The sequence below is a fragment of the Rhynchophorus ferrugineus genome, unplaced genomic scaffold (genome assembly GCF_030347505.1).
Source record: "Rhynchophorus ferrugineus isolate W39M unplaced genomic scaffold, kcgeb_rfMv2 rfM10, whole genome shotgun sequence".
Lineage (NCBI taxonomy): Eukaryota > Metazoa > Arthropoda > Insecta > Coleoptera > Curculionidae > Rhynchophorus > Rhynchophorus ferrugineus.
The window spans coordinates 12,145,974-12,173,935 of record NW_027472589.1 but is presented as its reverse complement, the minus strand read 5'-3'; the positions used below and the strand labels follow the sequence as shown (position 1 = coordinate 12,173,935).

The following is a 27,962-nucleotide window of genomic DNA, read 5'->3' as shown; positions in this document are numbered from 1 at the left end:
TAAAAACTAAATTATTTTATTGGGTTCATAAGTGAAAATGAAAGTATTAATGAAATAGAAAACATAAAGGCTTTACCAATTAATGCGACAAAATAAATTACAACTTTAGATATCTTTTGTTGAAGCTCTCGCAATTGTACTGGCTGTAGATTCTTCCGCTGACTTCGGACCTGGTGACTAGTTTGACGTCCTCCAAGTACCGATCGAAGCTTTCCAGTTTGTGGAAGGGGTCGCTGTGAGTTCTCAACACTCGCTCAGCCCACGTCTGAGGTCTGGGAATGTTTGTTCTATAACCTGTAAATTAAAATGAATATTAATTGTTACTGAATTTATAATATGTTTTGCTGAAAAGAAAGTGATTTTGGTTCTACGTATCTCCGTTCACATTTCGCTCATCAAGTAATTATGTAAATGTATGGAAAGGCAAATAAATGAATATTTAAACGGTTGAGATTCGTTTCATTTCTTAAAAAAATTCGAACAGGGCACTGTTAGAAGAAAAATAATAATAAGGTGTTGCTTGTTTTGGTGTATGAAAAGAGGCAATAGAACTTCAAAGGGCAAAAATGAAATAGTCAGTCTGCATTGCAAAATCTAAATATACGGATAACGTTCAACTATAGTCTATTCAAAGTTATATTGTAAATACGTGATCTAAATTTGTGACGTCAAACCGTCGCAATATTATCGCATCAACTTTGAATTTTAGTTCAGTTTGGCTTTGACATACAACAAAATTCTAATCTAAATAAAATAATTGAACTTAATTTAACATTATAGTACATCTAAAAACTACAAATAATTATACAGCTACTATAGTTTATAGATTAGAGTTATAACCTCTTATTACCATTGCTTTCAAGAATTTTGCATACGTCTGACATCTGGTCGCCGGCCGGTTGTAATATATCATATCAGTTTGTTTGAAAATGCCGAAAACAATAGATATTCAGGGTCACAAATTGATTGCGGCTTTAACAGTTTATTTCCAAAAGGAACGAGATAATGGAGGCCATTTTGCCGGTAAATTCCGTTAGAGAGGTAATTATTGATGATATTAAATAATGTAAGTCGCTAAAATTTAATTGAAAATATTTTTAGGGGGTTGCTGCCGCGGTAAATATTAGTGTGGGCATTATGAATAACATCACTTACAAAATGAAGAATAATACGTCAGATTCACCCAAGAAAACCCATCTACATACAAAGTGGGTGATGAATCTTAACCATCTTGATATTGACTCTATTCTAGACCAAATATACGAAATGTATAAGTACAGTAAGTATACAAACTATTTAATCTATATAAACATAATTTAATAAAATTATTCTGGAGAAAATTGTCTGTCTCGAAAGTATACATAAAAGAGTTAGGAACATGCAGCTTTTTGAAGGATGTAAGACATCATTTCATACACTCTTACAGGGCATAGGGTTTAAATGGTCTAAAGATAACCCTCGGAGAGGTTTAATAGAACTTCCAGACATTGCCTTAAAAAGAATTAAATTTTTAAAGACATAAAATAAGACCAAGGAAGATAAACTATTTGAATTTGAATTTGTGAATATAAATATTTCAAAATGGTTCATTGTGGCACTCTTGGCAAGACAGTAACAAAAAAAGTGTAGACAACAAAAATTGATGGAAAAAGGTAAAAGTTACCATATCATCCGATTAGGTTTTGTTCGTCATTATATTTATTAATAATTAATTGCAGATATATTGCTGGTCGAGAAGGAAATTCCATCAAAAACTGTTTGGATATTTGGAAGGAAGCATTGTCAACCATAACACCTTCGGTTTGGATGAACTCGATAAGACGAAGAAGAAGATAAGAGTAAGTAATTGATAAATGGTGGAACCGTGAACATGTTTTAGACAGATTAGAAATTAACAGTTTTGTGATTGAATTGGACAGTGAGTCGGAAAGTGAAAGTGACTGCAGGAAACTTTCGGGATATATGATAATGCTGGAAATTCCTGAGACAGAGTGATGAGAGTGGAAACAACTAAAAGTATACACATAATTAAGTGAATATAACTGTAGAAAATTGCATTGTAGTGCGTGAAAGATATGTATGCATATATATGATTGTAATTGTTCAAAATTAAACATGAGCATTAGGTTAGAGGAGAGACAGAATACTAACGGATTTGTAGATATGGTCAATGCATTATACAGAATTCAGTGACTAATTTTAGGAAGAATGGTGTACACAGATAGTAGCAGAAGAAATTAAATATATAGTGATACCAAGATGACTTGACAAGTAAACAAACCAGCGAAGGAAACAAGAACTAGACGTAAAAAGGTAAATATGCTCTCAAATGAAAGTAAAATACGTTTCTCAGATATATAATTGTTAAACTATCTAACTACAAACAAATCTAACCTACAAACAGTTATACCTATGTTCTTAATTGTAGTTTTAAGTCCTTCGTGTAATATATGTATTAGATGTACTATAATGTTAACATAAATAGCTTAGAGTTTTCTTGTATATCAATGCCAAACTGAACTAAATCTCAGAGTTGATGCGGCAACATTGCAATGTTTCGACGTCCCAAATATCCATGACGCATTACTAAAAAACTTTGAATAGACTAAATATAATTTTATAAATAAAATGTTTTGATAAAAATATTTTTTTCAAATTCATTGTGGCTCTCTCACATTTATAACTGGCTATTTTATGATACAAGTTAAGCTATTATTACACGCGATTAAAATGAATTGTTCGTTACCTTTTCTGCGGCTTTCTATGGCTTCCAGAACATTGTCATAGTAACTGCGCCTGTAGTCATAGATGTACTTGTATTGAAGGTACCTTGGTCTGAAAATAATAGACATCATTATGACGGAGTTAAACGGACAGACACAGACACAAAATCAAAGATCTTTATACGAAATTTACTCAAAATTATTTATTAAACCCATCTCTATTACAAATATATTCTGCGCACGCACAGGACAATAATTTGTTTCCTTTTTTTACGTTACGTTGGCAACCGTCGCCGTCAAATGGCTATAAAACTAAAACGAACTAATATAAAATGCTGGAGTATCGCTTGTAGATGTAGGTTTTGCTGTGGTGCAAGTGAAACTTTCCGCTGAATCTCGATTCTTCCATTAGTTTGGAGTCGGCCACTCTCTGGCGGAACCTCTCCAGTCGGTTCGAGTGTTTATTGTAAGTGCGCAGCGCTCTTTCCGCCCAGGTTTGGGCGACGGGTATCTCCCGGTAGATGCCTTTGTTCCTTTTGTCTAAGTAATCGATGACGTCGTCGTAGTAGTTGTATCTGTAGTCAGTCAAGTATTTGTACGGCAAGAACCTCGGCCTGAAACAAATAAAAGTCGGTAATCTTTCGATTTCGGAAGCCGGGGGCGGTGTCTGTGGCTTGTGCTGTGGTCGAAACTGCGACAATGTGGTTAAAACACTTAAAATGTCAACGAAATGGCAGCAATAATGTTTGGGAGTTCTGTTAGTGTCTGGTAATCGTGACTGTTAAGACATTTAATATTCGGCTTGGCCAGCACTTATATTCTTTGGTCGCTCCAATTCCAAGCACCACGTTAAGACCACTTACAATTTTATTACAATTTAACACCAGACCTTTATAGTCTGATGTCTAAATAACAACTTTATTTTAATAACCGTGCAATTCTTGGTGTGCCAATATGTCGCCTAAACAAATTTATTCGAATAATTGCCGACATGAAAGAAGTTTACCACAGCAACGTGGTAATAATACAAATACTCGACAACGGACAGGAAATCAGATGATGGAAGCGAACCAAACCACATGAACTTTTTAAAGTGTTTACTTTAACGCAAGTCAGTCTAATTTAATTTTAATTTGGGAAATACACACTGACGTATTTCGCCCTGGTCTTGCATTAATTCAAGTAACTCAAAATTCAAAATTCGTCAGAAAGAAAATAATAGAAAAGTAATAATAATACATTACTATATAATCAAGATTGTGCTAAGCATATGCTAATTCATTGCAATTCTAAAGCTTTCCGGTTCTTTTTTTTTTCTTTCCAGGATGACCAGCTAGAACTAAATGTCTTTTGCTGATGTCGCTTCGAATTCGGGATAGTTATGTTTTGTGGGCGACAGAGACCTTGGTTTACGACTGGGATTGTCTTAGTTGGTTTAACTACCGGGGTTTATGGATGGGTAGGGATTTGATCAGATTGATATCGTATTCTAAAGCGCCTAGGAAGAACCTCACACTGAGCATGTTTGTGACGCTTTTCGTGAACGGGCCTGATTTTAGGTGTGTATTTGTGTTCCTCATAAACCATGAGGCATTGAGTAGCGCGTTGACTTGGACGTTGGATAGTTGCTAGTTGCTAGTTGTCTCTCAAGGCGCACCTGTACTGCAATTGTGCTCCGTAGAGGCAGACTGGACGGACCAGCATTTTGTACAGAGTCGCTTTCTGGGGGATTGGGAGTTTGTTTTTTCGACAGAGGAGTAGAAATAGTACGTTGTACACGTCCTTGCCAATAGCGCGCTGATTTTGGACTGACTATTAGAAGAACCTGTGGTCGAACTGAAGACCGAGTTATTATACCTACTGGAGCTAGGGGATAGGGACTTTTTCAATTTGGAAGCAGTATGAGCGGAAATCCTTCTTGCGGTGGAACAAAATAGCCTGAATTTTGCTTGGGTTTATCTGCAGTCGCCATAATTTATACCACGCAATCGCCTGGTTGAGTTGGACTTGGAGTCTATCGCGGATGACGTTGGGACTGTACCGGTGGTGAAGAAAACTGTGTCGTCTGCATACAATGTTATGTGTGATTGCTTGGGAAGTAGGAAATCAACCATCTATATGTTGAATAGGGCTGGGGCTAGTGTAGCATCTTGCGGGACTTCTGCAGAGATGTATTTCATAGAGGAGACCGCATCGCCTATCTTTACTTGAAAGGATCTATCTTCCTAGTATGAGTGGATTAGGAAAATTATATCATCCAGACATACTTGATCGAAAGCTTTGAATAAATTTAGAAAGATGGTTCCATCTTTACGACCTTTTGCAATTGCCCGATGGATGGTTACTGCAACGCGAACAGCTTGATAGAGGCTTGAGTATTTGGCAGGAAACCGAATTGTTCATCAGGAATTATGTGGTGCGTGCTAGTGAGACTGTTCAGATCTTGTAATATCACTTTTTTCGACAAATCTTATGGGTACATATCCATTAGTGACTACAGAGTCGGAAGGATTTGACTTGACTCAATTTTAAAGCCTTCAGGTTCTTTAAAATTAGCCTTAAAAAGACCACTTAATAATTTTTTCTTTATCAGAGTGAAGATGACTTTCTAGGATTTCACAGTTAAGAGAAATTGAAAAATGTTAATAAATGAATGGGACTGAAAAATTATAAAATTTTACTCCAGGCTATTTTCTGTTCAATTAATGCTCAGTAACAACGTAAGTAATGTGACTACAACATACCCATGACTGTGTATTGGCCACTTTTAAAACCATATTCATGTGAGCCGATTAATCTAATTATATCTGCTGGAAAATGCTATTGAAATTCATTGAGTGTTGCTGTAAAGGTAGTGTACATAGCCTTTATATAAAAAGGAGTGATAATTTTATATAGATGAAAAATAATGCTGTAATCTATTAAAAAACAATATCAAAATGCACCACTGTACATTCTGTGTTTATCAGATATTGGTCCTTTTGGATATTTTTTAATTTTATAATAGATGGATTTTATAATAGATGCCAATACCTCAATTTTAACAAAATAATTATCTGAAACACGGAAAACGATGATGAGCAATAATTTGTCAGACCAAATTATAACCATTTTTCAAAATTATTTCACAGTTTTTCAATTTGTTTTGATATTCACGGCGCCTTAGTGATGGAATTTGTCATGTTCCAAAAAGACCTTAGAAAAGTGATATAAATGAAACATATATTATAGGTAGATTAGTGGTATATGTATTGGGAAGGATCTGTGCTTTTGACATAGTAAAAGAATTAACGTAATATTGGAAAACATAATTGAATAAAAAATAAAACAATTAAGAACAAATTCACACGACTATCATCTATCACAATCTACCTGACTGTCACTGTTCGATACATTGATCTTGAATATGTTCGATCAGGAGTGAATAACATATATTCTTACAATTGGTGTCTCTCTAATTAAAAGTTCTCTGTAAAACTGAATTATATTTATCAATTATTCCCTTAAAAAGTTATTTTTCTATATGTTTCCAGAACCGACCAGTTTGTTATTTCGATCAATTTGTTAGTTTTTGTTTTTGTATCTGTTTGTTAGTTTCGTTAATCTATTTTAAGTTCGAAGAATATGAAAGGAAAGACATATTGGGCAGGAGCCAAAGCTTTCAAAGAACTTCACTTTTTCATCGATCAACTGATTCCAGGCGTGTACATGTGATGGTAAACATTCAAGAGGAGGAAAAATGGCGACCACACGAATTGACTGAATCTGAAATTTAGAACCATTGCAATATCGCAGTTTTATTGCTTGTCAAGCTGAAACACAACAATGTGTCTGTGTTTTATGGCGACTAACATTGAAAAGTGAATCTACTACTACGACAGTCCCAAGCAGAAAATAGCATGGGTTAATGCAGTAGAGCCATCGAAGTTAAAGCGGAATATTCATGACTATAAACTTTTGTAGTGCTTATGAAGCATTCAGCTAGTGTAGTATATTACGAGGTGCTGAAATTGAATGAAATTGCTACTGCTGTTGTGTATTGATATCAATTAACAAACTGAATGAGCTATTGTTCTATTCTCTCCCACGACAGTTAACAGGTCAATTGAAAAGTCCCCGGCTTGGCACATAGATGATGCTACTAGAATTACATCCATATGTTTTTTAGTTAACCCTAACTCTCAAAAGATACTTGTATAAATTTGACAGCTGTCGGATCATTAGTTTGCGAATTATAGCATGTTGAGTGAAGAAACTTGTGAAATTATGGTGAAAAAAACGGATAAAAAGGAATTTCGCGTGTTGATAAAATATTGCTTTTTGAAGGGAAAAAATACAGTTAAACGTGGTGAAATGATCACCGAAGACGGTGAACGCAGTGGACGCCCAAAATAGGTTGTTACCACCGAAGAAAACATTTAAAATATCCATAAAATGATTTTGAATGACCGTAAATTGAAATTTAATGCAATAGCAGACACTCTAAAGATATCAACTGACCGTGTATATCATATCATTCACGAAAATTTGGGTATGAGAAAGCTCTGTGCAAAATGGGTGCCTTGCGACCTCACTTTTGACCAAAAACAACGACGAGTTGATGATTCGGAGCGATGTTTGAAGATGATCAAGCGTAATAAACCCCTATTTTTGCGTCAATATGTGACACTCCGAAGTCCAATCGACAGTCATCCGAGTGGACTGCACACGATGACCCGCTCCAAACCGTGGTAAAACGCAACAGTCGGCTGGCGAGGTTATGGGGTCTGTATTTTGGGATGCGCATGGAATAATTTTTATTAACTACCTTGTAAAAGGAATGACCATCAACAGCGACTATTACATAGCGTTATTGGACCGTTTGAAGGACGGAATCGCCGAAAAACGGCCGCATTTGAAGAAAAATAAAGTGCTGCTTCACCAAGACAATGCACCGTGTCACAAGTCAGTGAAAACGATGGCAAAAATCCATGAATTGGGCATCGAATTGATTCCTCGTCCACCGTATTCTCAAGATCTGGCCCCAGCGACTATTTCCAGTTCTCAGATCTCAGAAGAGTACCTCTCATGCTTCTTTTTAAGTGGTTTTATTCATTTATAAATGCTGCGATATACAACCTAGCGATATATGAGTTGTATTTGACCGAGCAAGTGTACCGCATATATATAAGTACTGACCGAGTTATATACTCTTGTTTTAAATCTACGGAATCATATTTGTACGCCTAGTCTAGAAAAAAATAATATAATACATATTATAGCTTTATTAATTAATAAGGCAAATACTAGAATAGATAAATAGGCCAGCGAAGCTATTATGCTATTGTTTCGAATAAATATGTAGCGATTTGAATTTCAGTATATATAGCAACAACTTTATATTGTTATTAGCTCGTTATTTTCCAGAAATTACATGCGCTTGCAGACTTAGTTCACTGCAAATAGTCAAAGAAACGATAGGATAGTGTGCATAAAAGAAAAAGTGCCAAGAATTAAGCTAAAAAAAAACAAACGTCGTGGAGTTGCAGCTCTATACTTACCCCGTTCGATCACACTTACCCAAGATCCTACGTTTCTTTGACATTGCCCGTTACTAACTGATGCACGTTTGAAATATAAAAAAAACAAACACATTTTGGCGCGTGTCCTGGTATCATAAATTAATGTCGTGAAATTGCAACACAGTTTTGGGGACGAAGGTTCAGTTACGGACTGTGTTATAAAAAGATTGGGTTATGATTGATTTAAAGCAAACCTGTTGGTTATTCCGGTCTAGAGTTAACAAAAAAATTGTTTGTATCTATTGTTTAATATATTTTATCAGACTTATAGTATATAATATGGTAACGCCCAATTGATTACCCAAAACATTCTTATCTTCTACTATTACAAATTAGTTTTCACGTTCTATTTAAAGTAATTTACTATTTTAACTAGTCACTGATTATAGCGACGCTCCAACTTTTCAATACCATTTTTATAGTACGATAGGTCCTTTGCTTTAAAATTAGGCCTCAGTTTCGGCGATCACCTCTTCATTCGACGAAAATTGCTTCCCAGCGAGCATTCTTTTGAGATCTGAGAACAGGAAATAGTCGCTGGGGGCCAGATCTGGAGAATACGGTAGATGAGGAAGCAATTCGAAGTCCAATTCATGGATTTTTGACACGGTCCATTGTCTTGGTGAAGCAGCACTTTCTTTTTCTTCAAATGCGGCCGTTTTTCGGCGATTTCGTCCATCAAACGGTCCAATAACGCTATGTAATAGTCGCTGTTGATGGTCCTTCCTTTTCCAAGGTAGTCCATGAAAATTATTCAACGCGCGTCTCAACTGTTGCATTTTCCCGTGCTTTGGAGCGGGTTCATCGTGTGTAGTCCAGTCGGATGACTGTCAATTGTTCTTCGGAGTGAAATGATGGAGCCATGTTTCATTCATTGTCACATATCGATGCAAAAACTAGAGCTTATTACGCTTGATCATCTTCAAACATTGCTCCAAATCATCAACTCGTCGTTGTTTTTGGTCAAAAGTGAACTCGGGTAGCACCCAGTTTGCACAAAGCTCTCTCATAGCCAAATATTCGTGAATGATATGATGTACACGTTAAGTTGATATGTTTAGAGTGTCTGCTATTTCATTCAATTCCAATTTACGGTCACTCAAAATCATTTTGTGGATTTTTTTAATGTTTTCGTCGGTAACAACTTCTTTTGGGCGTCCACTGCGTTCAGTGTCTTCGGTGTTCATTTCACCACGTGTAAACTTAGCCTGAAGCAGTGTCCGCAAACTCGGAATCAAGCCAAGTTTCTGCTTCAACTCGTATTTTCTCCCTTCAAAAAGCAATATTTCATCAACACCCGAAATTCCTTCTTATGAATTTTTTTCACAAAAACAAAAGTTGCTTCACTCAAAATGCTCTAATTCACAAACTAATGATCCGACAGCGAGGGTCAGGGCTAAGTGAAAAACATATGGATTTAATTCTAATAGCACCATCTATGTGTCAGGCCTGGCACTTTTCAATTGACCTGTGAGAAGTTTCAATTCGCATTTTCAAATATTTTCACCCCTTTATTATAAAAATACTGAAAAATATGAAAACAAAAATTAAAATTAAACCCGCACGAGCACACCCGCCAATATATCAAACCCGACAGAATAATTGGCGAACGTTCAGCAAATTAAATCTGAAATCGTACCGATGTAATTTCGAAAAGAATCATGTAATGCATCATAAAATTAGAATAATTAAATTGTCCCGTCTTAATCGGACCGCTAATGCACTCCAAACAATCTTTATTTATGGTGCGATAATGTTATTTTTTCGTGAAATTCCACGTGAAATAATTATGGGAGCTTGACAGATACACCGCTAGCACTTTTGGCAGTTTAACAATACATAACCATTGCTATCTGGTAACTATGGAATATTTTTAGTTGTTTATATGTTGTATGAACTAAAATCCTTGCTGTATAGTTTCTAGACCGTTCGTTTGACCAATATTATTGAAAAATACACGCGGTGGAAAAAATATCCGGTTAAAATATGAATGAAGGAATCAAAGTTTGAACGATTATATTCGTAAGAAAAATGACATCATGAATTTCACCACTTTTAATGAAAAAAAAAAGCAAACCGGTGCCAAAATGTGTAGTTTTTTTTTAAATTGATATTTGTAAGAATATATTTTTATATTGAATTTTCTAGGAAATATTTACTACGATTTTATACTATATTTTCTATTCCCATAAGATCGGCATCAAGGACAGACTAAACGTTCCAAGGGAACAAATAGTACATTTGCACAACTGGAATATCGGGCAGAAAAGATCTAGTTAGTTATAAAAGAGGATAACTGAGAGTGGATAGAACAATGAGTAACAGTAAATCAAGGAAGAACATAATTTAGTTTAGAGTTGTAACGACCTCTACGACCCTCTAGGCCACCACGTATTCACCTACATCAAGTACAAAGGTTGGTAACGCTGGTGGATTGGTACCATACGATTCATAGCTATAAAAGGCCACCACGATGACGCCTCGCTCTCTTTTCGTTTCTTTTCTCTACCCCCTTGTAACAGTACCACTTCCACAGCGCTACCGCACTTTCTTTACCTAACCTAATATCCTGTCAATTCTCCCGTTGATCACATGTATCAATTTGAATCGAAATAAACAATTATATCTTCGACCAGTGTTTTCAGTTCTCGTACGAATTCCTTCTACAAAATAGTAGTGAGTGTTCACAGTGTGTGAGAGTCACACATTCAGACCGACCGACCAGACTAACATTTCTACAAATGGTGACCCCGACGTGAACAGATAAACCAGCTCAACATAAGTCACTCGACAGGTGCTTGACACGTGCATGGAAGGATAGCACGAGGAATGGAACCCATCAACATCACATGGTCGACGTTATTCCACGAGACTAGCTTGATGGACGAAAACCACAAAAGCCCATCATGCATAACATCAACACATGAACACCCTTGCATCACGAAACGGGACACGTAAGGTACCACACTTATCGGTACCGTCAAACAATTTGGAACGCCCCAAGATGAACGACGTCCTGCTACAACTTCGATAGCAGTTGATCCCGTAAAACTCCTCACTAAGGTTGGGATCCCCATCTCATAAGCAGTCCATAGGCGATTCATTGCGTAATTGCGGTTGCACCACATAGAGGTACGTTCCACGGCAGGTCCACTAGGAGGAGAGTGATGTAGCGACCGCTACAACCCTTTAGGCCACCACGCATTCATCTACATCAAAATCTAAGGTTGGCAACGCTGGTGGATTGGTACTATGCGGTTCGCAGCTATAAATGACCACCACGACGACGTCTCGCTCTCTTTTCTTTTCTCTACCCCCTTGTAACAGTACCACATCCACAGCGCTACCGTACTTCCTTTACCTAACCAAATAGCCTGTCAATTCTCCCGTCGACCACATGTATCAATTTAAGTCGAAATAAACAAGTATTTCTTCAACCACTATTTTTAGTTCTCGTGAATTTATTCCACAAAATACTAGTGAGTGTTCGGACAAACAATCGCATTGACAGCCACACATTCCGACCGGCTAGACGAACATTCCTACAGAGTATTAAACAATCATCTGGTTAATATATAGGTTGTGGAGTATATATGGAAAATGTTAACGTCCCTCAGTCTGATAGACTTGTTCACCTTGGAAAACCTCTTAGATTCCTTGAAATTTTTAATCAACAACATTATATCTAATCACATATTTTGCTATTCAAATCTACCTGTGTTTTATACCTTGTACAAAAATCTATATAAATATAGATGTGCTGAGCGATATCCCATTCTACTCTATTATTTTCATATTATCACATTTTGTTATATGTTATGTTTATTTTATATTCATATTGTGATTGTAACACTATAAAAGTACCTTCTATCGTAATCGACAAATAATACATGCGGATTTGGTTAGCGCAAAGACGACAGAATCCTGCTGGGGCATGGTCGTAAATGTATGTTTGTGATTGTATAACATTTGTAATTGTCCTTAGGTAAGAGTGCATGACAAGCAAAATGATTACAGTGACGCCAGTAACCAGGCTGGATAAGACTGAGATGATTTGAACCCACGTTAAACTGGAACTTCGTTGGAAAAATTGTAGTTAAAATACAGGAGAAACTATTGGTTAATTGGAAAAAAATCACAATTATCAGTACAATAACCAATTCATAACATATAAACATGTATTGAAACATAAACGGACATATGGCATTCAATTATTGGGATGCTCCACAAAAATTCATATAAATATAAGTGTTCCAGAACAAATTCCTGAGAAGTATTGTAGGAAAATAAGGAAATCAAGAGAATTGAAAGGAGAGCTACGGACAGACATCATTCTCATGTTAACATCGAAGAGGACACAGACACAAAAGAATCAAACCATTTTATATTCTGTACTGCACAGACTGCATAGGTACATTTAATAGAGAAACGGCAATGTTAACACATATATATTATCACATTAGAGATAAAATAAGATGAGTCTTCCTAGATTTACCTAGGTTTAAGTTATTGTAAAGACAAATTGTAGATTAACCGGCAACGCCCTAGTAATAATATAAATAAATTAAAAACAAATAAAAACGCAGTAAAATGTTATTTTAAAAGGCGCTTTTTAAATGGAGATTTCGGAAGGTTATTTTCATCATATTTTATATTTTTATGAATGAATCATCATAAATATTTCAATCAGAATAGAGGAAAGAACATATTGCATGATTGGAGACAGAGCAGGAAAAGTATGAAAATGACAGAAAAATAATATAAGAAGGTATACATATATATATATATATATATATATATATATATATATATATATATATATATATATATATATATATATATATATGATATAATATATATAATGTGCGGGTAAAATATGAATGGATGAATCAATGGATGAATGCAAGGTTGATGATATTTGAGTTTCACCATGTGTTTCGGGAAAGAAAAGCAAAGCGGTGCCAAAACGTCTAGTTTTTTTAATGGGTATTTGTGAGAAAATATTTTTATATTGGATTTTCTAGGAAATGTTTACTACGATTTTAAATTCTAGTATAATATAAAAAATTACTATATCAAAAAACGTTTGTAAGTATATATTTTAAATTATTTATTATTAAAAAACGAATATTTTTGATTCCTAAAATTGTTCCTAGTAGGAAACCGTCTTGTGTTTATATAGTTGAGAAATTTTACGAAAAAGAGACGTCAATTAGTATATTAAATATTAATACAGGTATTAAACGCTGGTGTATTATTTTTTATTATAGATTATTGCAATTGAGAAGTCCCTAGCCTGACACATAGATGGCGCTACTAGAATTAAATCCATATGGAATAGAATGAAAATGGAATTAATCCATTTTTTATTTAGCTCTAACCCTCAAAAGATGCGTGTATAAATTTGATAGCTGTCGGATCATTAGTGTCTGAATTATAGCATTTTGAGTGAAGCAACTTTTGTTATTGTGAAAAAAATGGATAAAACGGAATTTCGCGTGTTAATAAAATAGTGCTTTGTGAAGGGAAAACATACCAGTTGTAGCAAAAGCTTGTTTTGATGCCGAGTGTCCGGACAGTGTCCCAGGAAAATCAACCATCAAGGATTGGTATGCTAAGTTTACACGTAGTGAAATGAACACCGAAGACGCTAAACGGAGTGGACGCCCAAAAGAGGTTGTTGTAAATTGAAATTGAGATAGCAGACTCTCTAAAAATATCAACTGAACGTGTACATCATATAATTCACGAATATTTTGGGTATCCGAAAGCTCTGTGCAAAGTGGGTGCCGCGTGAGTTCACTTTTGACCAAAAACAACGATGAGTTGATGATTCTGAGCAGTGTTTGAAGATGATCAAGCATAATAATTTTTGAGAGTTGAGAATAGAGTTTTTGCATGAATATGTGACAATGGATGAAACATGGTTCCATAATTTCACTCCGAAGTCCAATCGACAGTCATCCGTGTGTACTACACACGATGAACCCGCTCCAAAGCATGTAATAGTCGACTGGCAAGGTTATGGCGTCTGTATTTTGAGATGCGCATGAAATAATTTTCATTGACCACCTTGAAAAAGGAAGGACCGTCAACAGATTGGACCGTTTGAAGGACGAAATCGCCGAAAAACGGCCGCATTTGAAGAAAAAGAAAGTGCAGCTTCACCAAGACAATGCACTGTGTCACAACTCAGTGAAAACGATGACAAAAATCCATGAACTGGTATTCAAATTGCTTCTTCACCGACCATATTCTCCAGATCTGGCCACCAGCGACTAGTTCCTGTTTTCACATCTCAAAAGAATGCTCGCTGGGAAGACATTTTCGCCTAAACTGAGGCCTATTTTGAAGGACAAATCATACTACGAAAATGGTATCAAAAAGTTGGAGAGTCGCTATAATCAGTGTATCACTCTTGAAGGGAATTATGTTGTATAAAAAAAACTAGTTTTGCCAAAAAATGTGTTTTACTATGGTAGGCCGGGGACTTTTCGACCTGTTAGATGTCTATTTTGTACTTTTCCTTAAATATATATGATTTTAAATGTTGTATTCTATACGTGAAATAATTGGTATTTTATCGAAAATAATGTTATTAACTACAAACATGTACTTATTTACTTGTAGTAATTATTAAAAAAATTAATTAAATATCATAGTTATACTAAGATCTTGTGTTCTGTTAAACAAAAATATTCGCATTTAAAAAAATATGTTACTATGAATTATAATGGTTGTTGTTAATTAATGACTATTACATGGTTTTACATTCATGTATGTTAAATAGCCAAGATAAACCAAAAATGTATATTTTATAAAAAATTTATTGAAAAAATCTTGTGCTTCCTAGTTTTGCTGCTAAGTTTTAATAGTAATTAGTGTTAATATATAATAATTTATATTTTACGTTATTATGTTTATATATTATTTTATTTACCTTATTAGGTATATACTCTACTGAAGCTCGTATTTATATTCTGTCCTTGTGGCCTGTGGGAAATATTGTATATTCAATAGTGTATATTCAATAGTTCTAACAACACAAAGACTTTTCTTGAACATAAAAGTTACTCGTTGTCTTGTTATCTTATATATCGTCCCATTATCTGGTAGATTTACTTGTTATTTTATTAGTTTTGTTTAGTTTGATACTCTGTATTTATATATATATATATATATATATATATATATATATATATATATATATATATATATATATATAAGGATAAAACACAAAGGATAAAAGCCAAAATATACACACCTAGCAATTCATACCTAGGGATTAACAGAAGTAGCAGTACTTCTAAAGAAGATAATGATTTTATTGTTTTTGTGAACAGGGACAGTGATTAACCACATATAATAAAAATAGAGTTAGAGCTTTCCAAACTTGAACGTTATCTAAATATAAAAAATATGCTCATATAATATAATACAAGTTTGTATTCATTTTTATCAGGTTTTATTCATTCCCCAACAAGAGGCTGTCTGTCTAATAGTACATTATACAATTAAAAATAATTACATTAAAAAATTAAATGTTTATGAAAGAATATTCTTCTTTTACTGAGTAATAATCTAGGTTGGATTAGTTCTATTCTATTTACATAACACAACACCTGACTGTATTTTGTATTTTTGAATAAAATTAGTTAACATATTGTATTTTATAATTTATATTTTAAGAATGTTTAAAAATATTTTGTATTTTGCATTTTAAATATATGTGAGATAATATTTTGTAATTGTAGTAGTTTAATTAAAGCAAAGTACGTATTTTGCCCAGCCCTGTCTGTTTGAAATCTAATAATAAAACGTTCAGTTAAAAACTAGATAAATACGTATTAAAAAATAAATATTTTTTCACATCAAGAAAACACTTAAATTTACGTTTTTCGATTGAGCAATCAAGAAGCATTAAAAAATAATAGACGGATATTTTTAGAAGGACCATTTATCACGCTCAAAATCCCAACGATAAACCAAAACTAACAATGGAAAGCTAATTAACTTTTCTCGCTAATACTACAAAGTACACAAGTGTCTTTTTTATTCTAAATTATTTATTGGTCGAGTTTTAAATAGACCTTAAAATTAAGTATATTTGGACCGGCTCCAAATGAGTAACGTGTAATACGTACGGTGGAATAAACGAGTCTTTTGTTTCTGACTCCATTGAACACCACTTAAAATTTAATTTGTCAATTTTATGTCAATGATGCATGCCTTAGATTTTTCATAGATTTCCATTAATAATTATTTTATTAATTAATTTATTAATTCATTCATTATTCGTATATATTTCCTAGGATAGTAGTGAATGAAGAATTCATTCCAGACATCAACTAAACGAAAATCTTAGAAAACCAAATTCAAAACTCCTAAAACTATTCTCTAAATTATAAAACTGTTACTTTCGATGATACTATAATTATTTTTGTTATTTTGAAGAAATGTGCCTACTAAACACTTTTAGAAAGTTATGGTAATATTGCTGGATCATATCTCAATTATTTGTTGGTTTTGGTTTTCATTTCAACGATTTAAAGTGATAAAAGGATAACAGCCAAAGAATACACACCTAGCAATTCATGTCTAGGGAGTAACAGAAGTAGCAATATTAGTAAAGAAGATGATGATTTTATTGTTTTTGTGAACAGGGACAGTGATCAACCATATATAACAAAAATACAGTTAGAGCTTTCCAAACTCGAACGTTATCTAAATAAAAAAAATATGCTCATATAATATAATACAAGTTTGCTCATCAGGATCTGCAGAAAGTTTATTTTCTTTATCAGGTTTTATTCATTCCCCTACAAGAGGCTGTTTGTCTAATAGTACATTAAACAACTAAGAAGAATTACATTAAAAATATAATGTTTATGAAAGAAAATTCTTCTTTTACTGAGTAATAATGTGGGTTGGACTAGTTCTATTCTATTTATATAACTCAACACCTGACTGTATTCTATTTAGACTGACTGACTGTATATAGTTTTCCATTAATATATCCATTCATTCATTATTCTTATATATTTCCTAGGATAGTATTGAATGAAGAATTCATTCCAGACATCAAGTAAACAAAAGTCTCATAAAACCAAATTCCAAACTCCTAAAACTATTCTCTAAGTTATAAAACTGTTAAATTCGACGATACTATAATTATTTTTGTTGTTTTGAAGAAATGTGTCTACAGTTCTAGCCCATCAAACACTTTTAGAAAGTTATGGTAATATTGCTGAACCATATCTCAATTATTTGTTGGTTTTGGTTTTCATTTCAACGATTTAAAGTGATAAAAGGATAACAGCCAAAGAATACACATCTAGCAATTCATGCCTAGGGAGTAACAGAAGTAGCAATACTAGTAAGAAGATGATGATTTTATTGTTTTTGTGAACAGGGACAGTGATCAACCACATATAACAAAAATACAGTTAGAGCTTTCCAAACTTGAACGTTATCTAAATATAAAAAAATATGCTCATATAATATAATACAAGTTTGTACTCCTCAGGATCTGCAGAAAGATTATTTTCTTTATCAGGTTTTATTCATTCCCCAACAAGAGGCTATTTGTCTAATAGTACATTAAACATTTAAAAAGAATTACATTAAAAAATCTAATGTTTATGAAAGAAAATTCTTCTTTTACTGAGTAATAATGTGGGTTGGACTAGTTCTATTCTATTTATATAACTCAACACCTGACTGTATTTTGTTTAGACTGACTGACTGTATATAGTTTTCCATTAATATATCCATCCATTCATTATTCTTATATATTTCCTAGGATAGTAGTGATTGAAGAATTCATTCCAGACATCAACTAAACAAAAATCTTAGAAAACCAAATTCCAAACGGCTAAAACTATTCTCTAAATTATAAAACTCTTATATTCGGTGATACTATAATTATTTTTGTTATTTTGAAGAAATCTGCTTACTGTCCTAGCCGATCAAACATTTTTAGAAATTTATGGTAATATTACTCGACCATTTCCCAATTATTTGTTGGTTTTGGTTTTAACTTAAACGATTTAAATATATAGAAATATAGTAAATTACAAAACTGATTGGATGAAAACCCAGATCAAACAATCAAAGAACTTTCAGCTTAATAGTTATGAATACTTCCACGAGATGGGAAAGATCCACAAGAATGGCAGATGCAACGAGCACAGAAACTGACTGAAAATGTCATCTCGAACTATCTCACTAGTGCTGTTTCATTGCTTACCAAGCAAAATATTAATAGTTTTTATAAATTATTGTCATTGCTAAAGAGAAACCCCTTCATCTTCGCTGTGATTCTTCATACTCATTATGCCATACACTAGTAGAATGTAACTTTTGATCATACTGAGAAATTAATTTAATGTCCCTCACTGTTTATCAGACTTGTTCACCTCGGAAAACCTCTTAGATTCCGAAGAAAAAAAGGTGCTGCCTCACCAAGACAATGCACAGTGTCACAAATCAGTGAAAACGATGGCAAAAATTCATGAATTGGGCTTCCAATTGCTTCCCCATCCACCGTATTCTCCAGATCTGGCCCTCAGCGACTATTTCCTGTTCTCAAATCTCAAAAGAATGCTCGATGGGAAGAAATTTTCGTCGAATGAAGAGGTGATCGCTGAAACTGAGACCTATTTTGAAACAAAGGACAAGTCGTACTACAAAAATGGTATCGAAAAGTTGGAGAGTCGCTATAATCAGTGTATCACCCGTGAAGGGAATTAGTCAGTTTTACATCTAATGAAAGATCACTATTAGCAATTATTCTATTATTTTTTATTACTCAAGTCAAATTCACCAATAATCAGTGAAGAAATGTATAATTTATAAGACCTCAAGTTTACGCATATCAAAATGTAACAGTATTCCAGTTTCGGACCCATGCAGAAGAACTGGCAGGATAAGAGGCCGAAAGAGGTGAATTTTAGTCTTGATTGCAATGTATCTTCGTTTCCATATACACCATCTTAGAGAAGTAAAAGCTCCAGCTACGGCTTGGCTGTAGAGGCCATTGTTTTCTGATATAATCTGATATGTATATTATATGAATTCTTTTGTCGCCTAAACATGAACTTTCAGTCCGTATTTGGAAAAACATAATATGTTCTTCTTTGGTATTTCTTCGTGTATTATTTACTGTAGTAAACTACATATTCCTTCATAATGTACTTAAAATAAAGTAATTAATTGGCTCGTTACCGAATCTTACGAAAAATAAAATCATAAATATATTCTCCCATGTCCCTAAATCAAACCTATTAAATATCTAACACAGCCAATTACGTAAAACATATAACACCTGATAATTAACATTAAATAACAACCTGACATGAACCAGCGCGTATAAATTACTCATCACTTCACCTGCAAAACAGGCTCACGAAGTCAACAAATACGATATTGCTCGAAACTCGGTAAAATCAAACTTGAATTTTGACAAATATCTGGATGCGAGTCAACTGCATCAAAAATAACATCACATTAATAGATCGTGTTCATTCATAGGAAAGATATTTTACAAAAATATGTGTCTTACAAGCTGTTTAATTGGTTTGTATTTACTCCCTCGATATTCGATAAGATTTATATATGTTTAATCAAAATTTGGTCCATAAATATTAATTTTTCGTGCAAAATATTTTGAAAATCTTTCAAGATATATAATTAACAGGTAATATAAGTATTTTTTACTTCATATCTAAATGTCAGGAATTTCTTATCTTATTTATATATTTATAGTATCTTATTTTAAGCCAATATTTAATATTTTTCGCAAAATCGAAAATATATTGAGAACATTTTTTTACATTAATATTTACAAGTTTTGGTCAGTTGCTCACTAACTCACTCACTTTTCTGTTGACCATGAAGTTTGGAACGTGGAAGAAATACACTACACACTATGAATCTTTTGGAACATTGTGAAAAAGTAGGTCCACGCAAAATATATCTTAGTTATTCTGAAAAAATATCGATATATCGGGAAAAAAATATCGGCCAAAAATATCGATTTTTTTCAGAAAATATCGATATTTTCTCTGCATCCCTAGTATGTGCCACTTCGTACTTTTCTTCAGTAATCGAAAACTGTGTTAAGCTTACGCTCTATCGATTTTAACATGTCAATACTCATTTCAACATTTAAATGTGGTGATGTGATGAAAACTCGATGAAACCATCACTGTTTGCTATCGATTACAATTGATGCATTATACTGATGCTGAATACTGCGTGTAAAAATTACGACATACGAGCAAAGACACAACAATGATATTCTTCAGCATGACAATGCTCGACCATATGTTGCAAAACCGGTAGAAACATACTTGGAAATATAGAAATGGAAATTGTTACTCGATCCATCGTGGTCTCCAAATATTGTTCTTTCTGACTACTACTTGTCTCGACATATCACTCGTGACCTATCTGAGCAATCTTTAACTTCTTATGGAGATACCAAAAAAAGGGTTTATGGATAACCTCAAAATACATTGTTCTTTCGAGATAAAATCCGTAAATAGCCTGAAAGATGGGAACAGTAGCGGCTATCGATGGAGAACACTTTGAATAAAATACATTGTACCGATTTTTCACCATAACGCTTCAAATTTCATAACATCTTTTAGAGAGAGAACATCTTTTAAAACAAATGTATAGACCTAATATTAATCTTAAATATAAAATTCTCATGTCACAATGTTCGTTGCCATACACCTCCGAAACGGCTTGACCGACTCTTATGCAATTTGTTTATGCATATTTAGCAGGGCGGACAATCGGCTACTATCTATTCAAACCCCTAAGTAATAAGGGATTTCCACCCCAATTTTTTTGTATTTCTTGGATAAATTTTTTTATTAAAAATACATACAACCCTAAATTTTCACTTTTCTATCACCAACCCCTGCTTTTTAATAGACATTTAAACAATATTATCATTTTTTATCCCGCTCGATAACATTAATTATTATCACTTGGTAAGTTATCCTCTCCATATGTCTACCGGTGTCACTTCTCACCCAGTAAACAGGAGGACGGAGTAGAGATGACAACAAAGATGGTCTCCTATTTCTCTCAAACAATAAGCCTTCTCGCACACCCTCTACAGATTTCGGCTATTATTGGTGTTTATGCGTCAAACGTATTAGTTAAACATTTTTGCTATCTCAGTGTAACTCTCATCACTACATAGTATAAAACAAAGTCGCCTTTTCTGTCCCTATATCCCTATGTGCGCTTAAATCTTTAAAACTGTGCAACGGATTTTGATGCGGTTTTTTTCAATAGATAGAGTGATTCAAGAGGAAGGTTTATATGTATAATACATGCATAATATACTAAGGCAACATTGCTAATTTTAGAGGTTTCTAACGTGATGTCGTAAATTAACCTATTTTTTAGGCTTATTTAGCAATTAGCAAAAACGCTGCCTAACCCTACGAGTTAGATCAAATTAATGTACTACAGTATTGTACACCATAAAAAGGTCTACAAAAAAGTCCGCGATGGTATATGTTTATCTTTTAGGGATAACCCACATTAACCATTTTTATTGTTTACTTTTTACGTGAGAAAATGGCTTATTTACGAAGCTATTTTAAGCAATACGGCATTAATCCTTATCGAATTAAGTACCTTAAATACAGTGTGCAATTAATATAGATCATTATGGTTCCTTACAGCATGTAAATTAAACAAATATTTTCGGAGATATTACAAATTTAAAATTTGCGTTTAAAAATGTGTAATGTAATAAAAATTGTATGAATTTAGATATTCCAGAGATAGCAGGAAATCTTCATAGTAATTATAGGGGAAGAGGAATTGTTTTACTCCAAATTTAATGCGTGCAGGCCAAGGGCAGTAATGAATGAACCAAAAATACTGGATCGATTTTAATCATGTTTTCATTGAGTGACAGGCATATATATTTTATGCCCGTGCAAAGTCGGAGCGGGCCGCTATGTTTTTATATACAACGTTTAGTATCAGCATTGCACCCGTGCGAAGCCGGGGCGGGTCGCTAGTAACAAATATATTGTCAAGTAACTTTATTATTTATTTATTAATAACTAATATTATTGAATATAATTTATTATTAATAACTAACAAGGCCGAACAATGTCTGTTTGTGTCTTAGATTTGAGGACACCTTGTTTTTCACACGGACAATTATACGTTACATGCTCTCGAGTGGATAAACCATCAAATTTGTTCGTATTAGCTGAAGACGGGCTAACAAAAAATATTGTTCACGCTGTAACATTAAGGGATTAATATTATGTAATGAATTAATGATATAAATAATTATTACTTAAAATAAATTAAAAAAATTAATGTTTGGTTGTTTAATACCACATCCTTACACACTTCCAATAAGTTAGTTATTTTTTTCCTGCACTAGAAATTATTTACATGGCAATACAACGTTTGCCGGTTCAGCTAGTATATTATATATTTTAACGATTTTCGGTGAAAGAAAACTGAACCTTTAATTTCAAAGACTATGAAATGGAAACGATATATCAAAACATATAATACGTACAAGAAAAGACTTTACAAGTTGTTGATATTTTCTGACGATATATGTATATACGAATGAAAAAAATATCCTCGGGAAAAGTGGGCATTTTTTTGTCGTCAACAATTATTGGCAGTGGAGATCGGTTCGAATTAACATCGTACGCAACTTCCATTGTGTTCCAGCTAAAAATAGTCAGACAATTTGGAATGTTATCTACCTGGTTCACTAATTATTTTCGACATCATAGCTATTGTGAAGATAATCGAAGGTCTGCCAAAACTGTGGTGGTTTCATTGTAGATTTTTCGGATGTTTTTCTCTTTTGAGCTATCGTCAGAAATAATACAGATATGTAAGGGGGATTTTAAACGGGTTTTCTTATAACATTCCTGCCAAACTATTAATTGTCGTCCTTACTTACTTACTTTGTTGGGTATTTCTTGTAGCTCTTTACAATAATGAACTACAGATGAAATACTGATACAGTAAAAATAATTATATTAATAGAGTTTCATTCCCTTTATATAATATCTTTATTCAGTAAAATTGATAAAAACAAAATTTTAGTAATTATTAAATTGTTGTGTTTTCATTTAGAGTACATTAATTAATAGTAGAATGCAAGATTATGTACACGGTTATTGTGATATTAGAGATTGTTTTAAAAAATGTTGAAATTCGTTGAAAAATACATTAATTAATAAATATTATTAATTGTAATGTTATATAATAGTTGCAATATATATATAATGAATATCTAAAGTTTATTTTAAGAATATAATCAGTCTCTTATTCTTTTAAATTAATATTTTATTATATTATTCAATTAAACATATATACATACAAATTCAATTCAAGTATAGTAAAAGCTATACTATTTATTTTTAATTATCAATATTCAATCAATTTTCATGTCTTTTTTTAGACCTGTTAAATTAAAGTTTATCATTAATCTTTATAGCTTCTTATATATAGTGTTAAAAATACGATGACCAATAGGATATAATTAAATAATTTTTTGTCAGTATAGCTAACCTATTTTCACAATCATATCATTAAGGAAACTCACGAAAATTACAACAGGCAAGTGACAATATAAATAATTGGACACAAGCTTGGAAAATAAGAATTAATGAAAGTAAATCTGCATGTGCAGTTCACCTATAAACAGACCGTACACGCACCAATAATAATAATAATATCATTCCATATAGCAACAACGCTAAATATCTCGGAATGAATCTTGATGCAAAACTTCGCTGGAAGGAACGTATAAAGAAGAAAAGAAAAGAACTGGAATTGAAATATAGGAAAATGTACTGGCTAATTGGAAGAAAATCACAATTATCAGTATTTATTATATACTGCTATTATATATTATTATATTTTATATATATTGCTATTATATAAGCAAATACTGAAACCCATATGGACATACGGAGTTCAATTATGCGGATGTTCTGCGAAGAGTAACATAAATAAAATAAAAAATTTTCAGAACAAAGGACAAAGTCAACTGATTACCTACATCGAGACATTCAGATACCCATAGTCACTCAAGAAATCAAGAGAATTGCAAGGGGTCATGAGGAAAGACTCCATTCTCATAAGAATACTGAAGTATTGCAGCTTTTGGGTACCACCAAACAGGACACAGACTCAAAATAATCAAACCACTGATCTTGTGTAGTGTTGTGTAGTGAGGTGAATATAATAAAAAATACTGCAGTGGCATGTATAAACATTATTTCACCAGAGAATGAGATGGGTCCGATGGGTCATCCTAGTTATATACCTGGATTTAAGTTATCATAAAGACAAATCGTAGGTTAGACGAACGACTAGTAACAATGTAATAAATAAATAATAATAAAAATTAAGAAAACTGCATTTATCTAAAACCTAAATAAACCTCAACGCATTAAATAAATTTAATTAAACACATTTGAGATCATATCAAACCAATGAGGTATTCTTAAACAACAGAGAACAAAACAATGTGGGATATTAGAGTAACTAAATTAACGTGGTGTTTCTACAGGACTAAAATCAAAAAAAAAATTGAGAAAATGACACTTGACGTACCTTATCCAATGCTTAAACAACAACAACTTGTCTGGATCTAAATAATCTGATTCGGGTTCAGCTTCAGGCCGGTCATCTTTCTTTGGAGCTTTTCCTCCGGCTGGAGCAGCAGCCTTTTGTCCGCCAGCAGCGGCCTTGGCACCTCCGGCGGGTTTTGGCGGTGGGGTGGGTTCCGGATCGGGTTCGGTGGCAGCGGACAGCCAATCAGCGTTGTCGTCATCCATAATTTAGTCTTGAAAATTCAAATATTTCTATCATCATATTTTCTTAAATCCTATTAAGTGTAGACCATCTGTAGTTCCCTGAATGTTCTGTATCTAAGTTATGTACCATCTGTTACAGTTCAATCGGTTATTTATTAAACCAGACCATTTTTTTGTTTAAGATATAATTTCAACAGTTCAAATTACTTGTGAAAAGTATAATTATATTCGTCCGCTATTCGTGGACTAATAAATATGCTGTCCTATAAACAGTGAATAACTTGATGTTATATAAATCCTTTTTTTTGTCGGATTTTAATATATTAAAGTGAAATTTTCACTCAGATAAGTTAATTATATAATTAGTTATCATAATGTTCTCTCATGCAATCAGTAATCATTGTTATTAATAGAAATTATTTATTACTTATTTTAATATAATTATATCAGGGGCGTACTCAAACGTAATTTATAAACAAACGTTGTTGAAGTTAAAACTTGCTTTCACTTGATTTTAATATTTTTAATCCACCCAAAATGACGCCATAATGCGGTTTGTAGGATTAGAGAATAGTCAGAAATCTAATGAAGATCAATCAGGTGCTAAGGTTCGGTATGGGCTGAGTTTTTGATGAAAAAATCAGCGATAAACCAACAGTATATGAGAAGGTATGAAAAAATCGTGATAAAAAAACAAAAATTATCAGCCTTTTTGAGATAAATAACACATTGAGGCACACGTAAAAGGGTTTCATAATAAACAGCTATATACCAGTTTAAGGTCTTACTATTTTCTGATGGCATTAGCATATAACGTTACTCTGTATTGATATAAACACTGAGAATTTTTGGACACTTGGCTATATATATATATATACATATATATATATATTACACATTTCAAATTATTGTATTATATTTTATATTATTATAATTTTATGTAAATGCGAACTGTGAAATATTATTTATAATATGTGGTCTATTATTAGCCATTTTTAATGATATTGAAATAATATTGGTTAAAAATTATTAATACATTTTTAATACTGTTAATTGTTATTAATTTGTTAACTAAGTATTTACTTTGAAATCTTAATAGACAAAAGAAGGCTTGATTTTATTTATTGGCAGTTTTGCCAAACGTTAATTAATGTACTTCAAATGTTTTATTTAAAATATTTATGAAATTAAAATCATAGATATTAAAAAAAAAACAATTGAAGTACATTAATTAATTAATTAATTAATTATAAAACCAAAAAAACTTCTTGTGTTGAAATATAATTCTAAACATTTATATTTTAAATAAATTATTCACACGAATAAATAAATATTCATATGACAATGCCTTATGATACACGAACAATATTTTCAACCATCATATAGCAGTAGTAATTACATTTTCAATTATTATATTTAATTATTGTGGTTAATTCAGTAATATATGTGATTCTTGAATTTTATGCTTTGGTACTTATGTTAGATATGTATTAAGTTTTTTTAGCATTATAAAGTTATCAAGGGTTATGTTAATTTATATATTTTTTGGTTTATACGATTTTTTTTCTGTTGCTATCAATTATATTATTTTTTCACATTCCCAATTCAAACAAATTTCTGAATATATTGTAGTTCTAGTTTAACTAAGTATTTTAATGCTAAAATATGTTATTAGCACATTCGATATTATACTTTCTGCATTCCCCAAAAGTTTTACTTCTATTTTTCAGTAATATTGTTAATTTGGATCAATAATCGCATTTAAAATTTGCCCTAAATGAATTAAACCATATCAATTATTAATCAAGATTATTAATTATATAGTAATATTCCATTCATTAACATATAAGCCAAGAATTTTTTCGATTTATAATTAGTTTTAGTTATATCATTTGAAGTCCATTAATAAGTTCACACTATATTACGTTAGGTTTTATATGTCAAATAGTTATTTTTTAATGATTTCACTTTCTTTATTTTTATTTTTAACTTTGTTAAGAATCTTTGAGGCCTTAATTTAATTAATAATTTCTTTTAAATAAAATACAATACGTGTATAAAGTAGGTAAAAGCTAGGGAAAAAAAAACAAGGTGTTGTGATATAGATCACGTATATATAAAACTGATATCGAGAGGTAAACAAGGGACCTTTAAAAAACCGCGAGTTTAGAAAAAAACAGATGAAATAATTTAGATATATATGACATATTATGTAAGTGTCCTGCGTCAGTTGGACTTTTAAATAGATACTGAAGACAAAATATACACGATAAACATTTTAAAAATATTTTTTAGTATCACATTAATCTAGTTATTGGGTATTGTGGGTGATAAGATGGATTCGATCGTTCCTAATGGTTTTATGTAACGTGCGACACTAATTACTATCTAAAATTACACCACTCACCTACTACAAAAATAATTGTAGCACTTAGTCCACTGCCGAACAATTGAATGCCGACGACGGGCTTGAATTATGATCGGATACCCGGGTCTCCCCTACCACCCTGTATACATTCTGCCAACGGCCAAGGCTATTTTCATTTTTGTAAGTAGTAGCAGCAGTCACCATAGCACGCGCTCACCTTTTAGAAAAATCCATATTTTCATCCGAAACCACTAGAAAACTATTTCTATTTATTAATTAGACGTTGAGTGAGATTTTTAGTTTTTTGCCACGAACATCTGTGTGCGGCTCTGGGCAAAACAACTGGATGGTTCAGGAGACACAATATAAATTTAAAAGATTCGGAATCCGAATAACGTTGGCTTGCAATTTTAACAAGTTGGAGTTGAGAATTATGGGAGTCGGCGAAGAACTTGGAACAGAACATCAAAAC

The 27,962-nt window shown here is 32.6% G+C and overlaps 1 protein-coding gene across 2 annotated transcripts; it reads right to left on the bottom strand.

Moving 5' to 3' along the window:
- On the bottom strand, positions 1-27,884 carry fln (flightin). 2 transcript variants are annotated; one of them, XM_076416529.1, is made up of 4 exons: positions 27,530-27,884; positions 24,920-25,151; positions 1,116-3,337; positions 1-654 (listed from the first exon to the last, which is right to left on the bottom strand). In XM_076416529.1, exons 2-3 carry the CDS (start codon positions 25,141-25,143, stop codon positions 3,046-3,048), a joined length of 516 nt encoding a protein of 171 aa, XP_076272644.1. In that variant the 5' UTR covers positions 25,144-25,151; positions 27,530-27,884; the 3' UTR covers positions 1-654; positions 1,116-3,045. The 2 variants fall into 2 exon arrangements, with proteins under 2 accessions (XP_076272644.1, XP_076272645.1); XM_076416530.1 differs by having other exon boundaries at positions 1-294; positions 2,747-2,835; positions 27,530-27,670.
- Between the last annotated feature and the right edge of the window lie 78 nt (positions 27,885-27,962).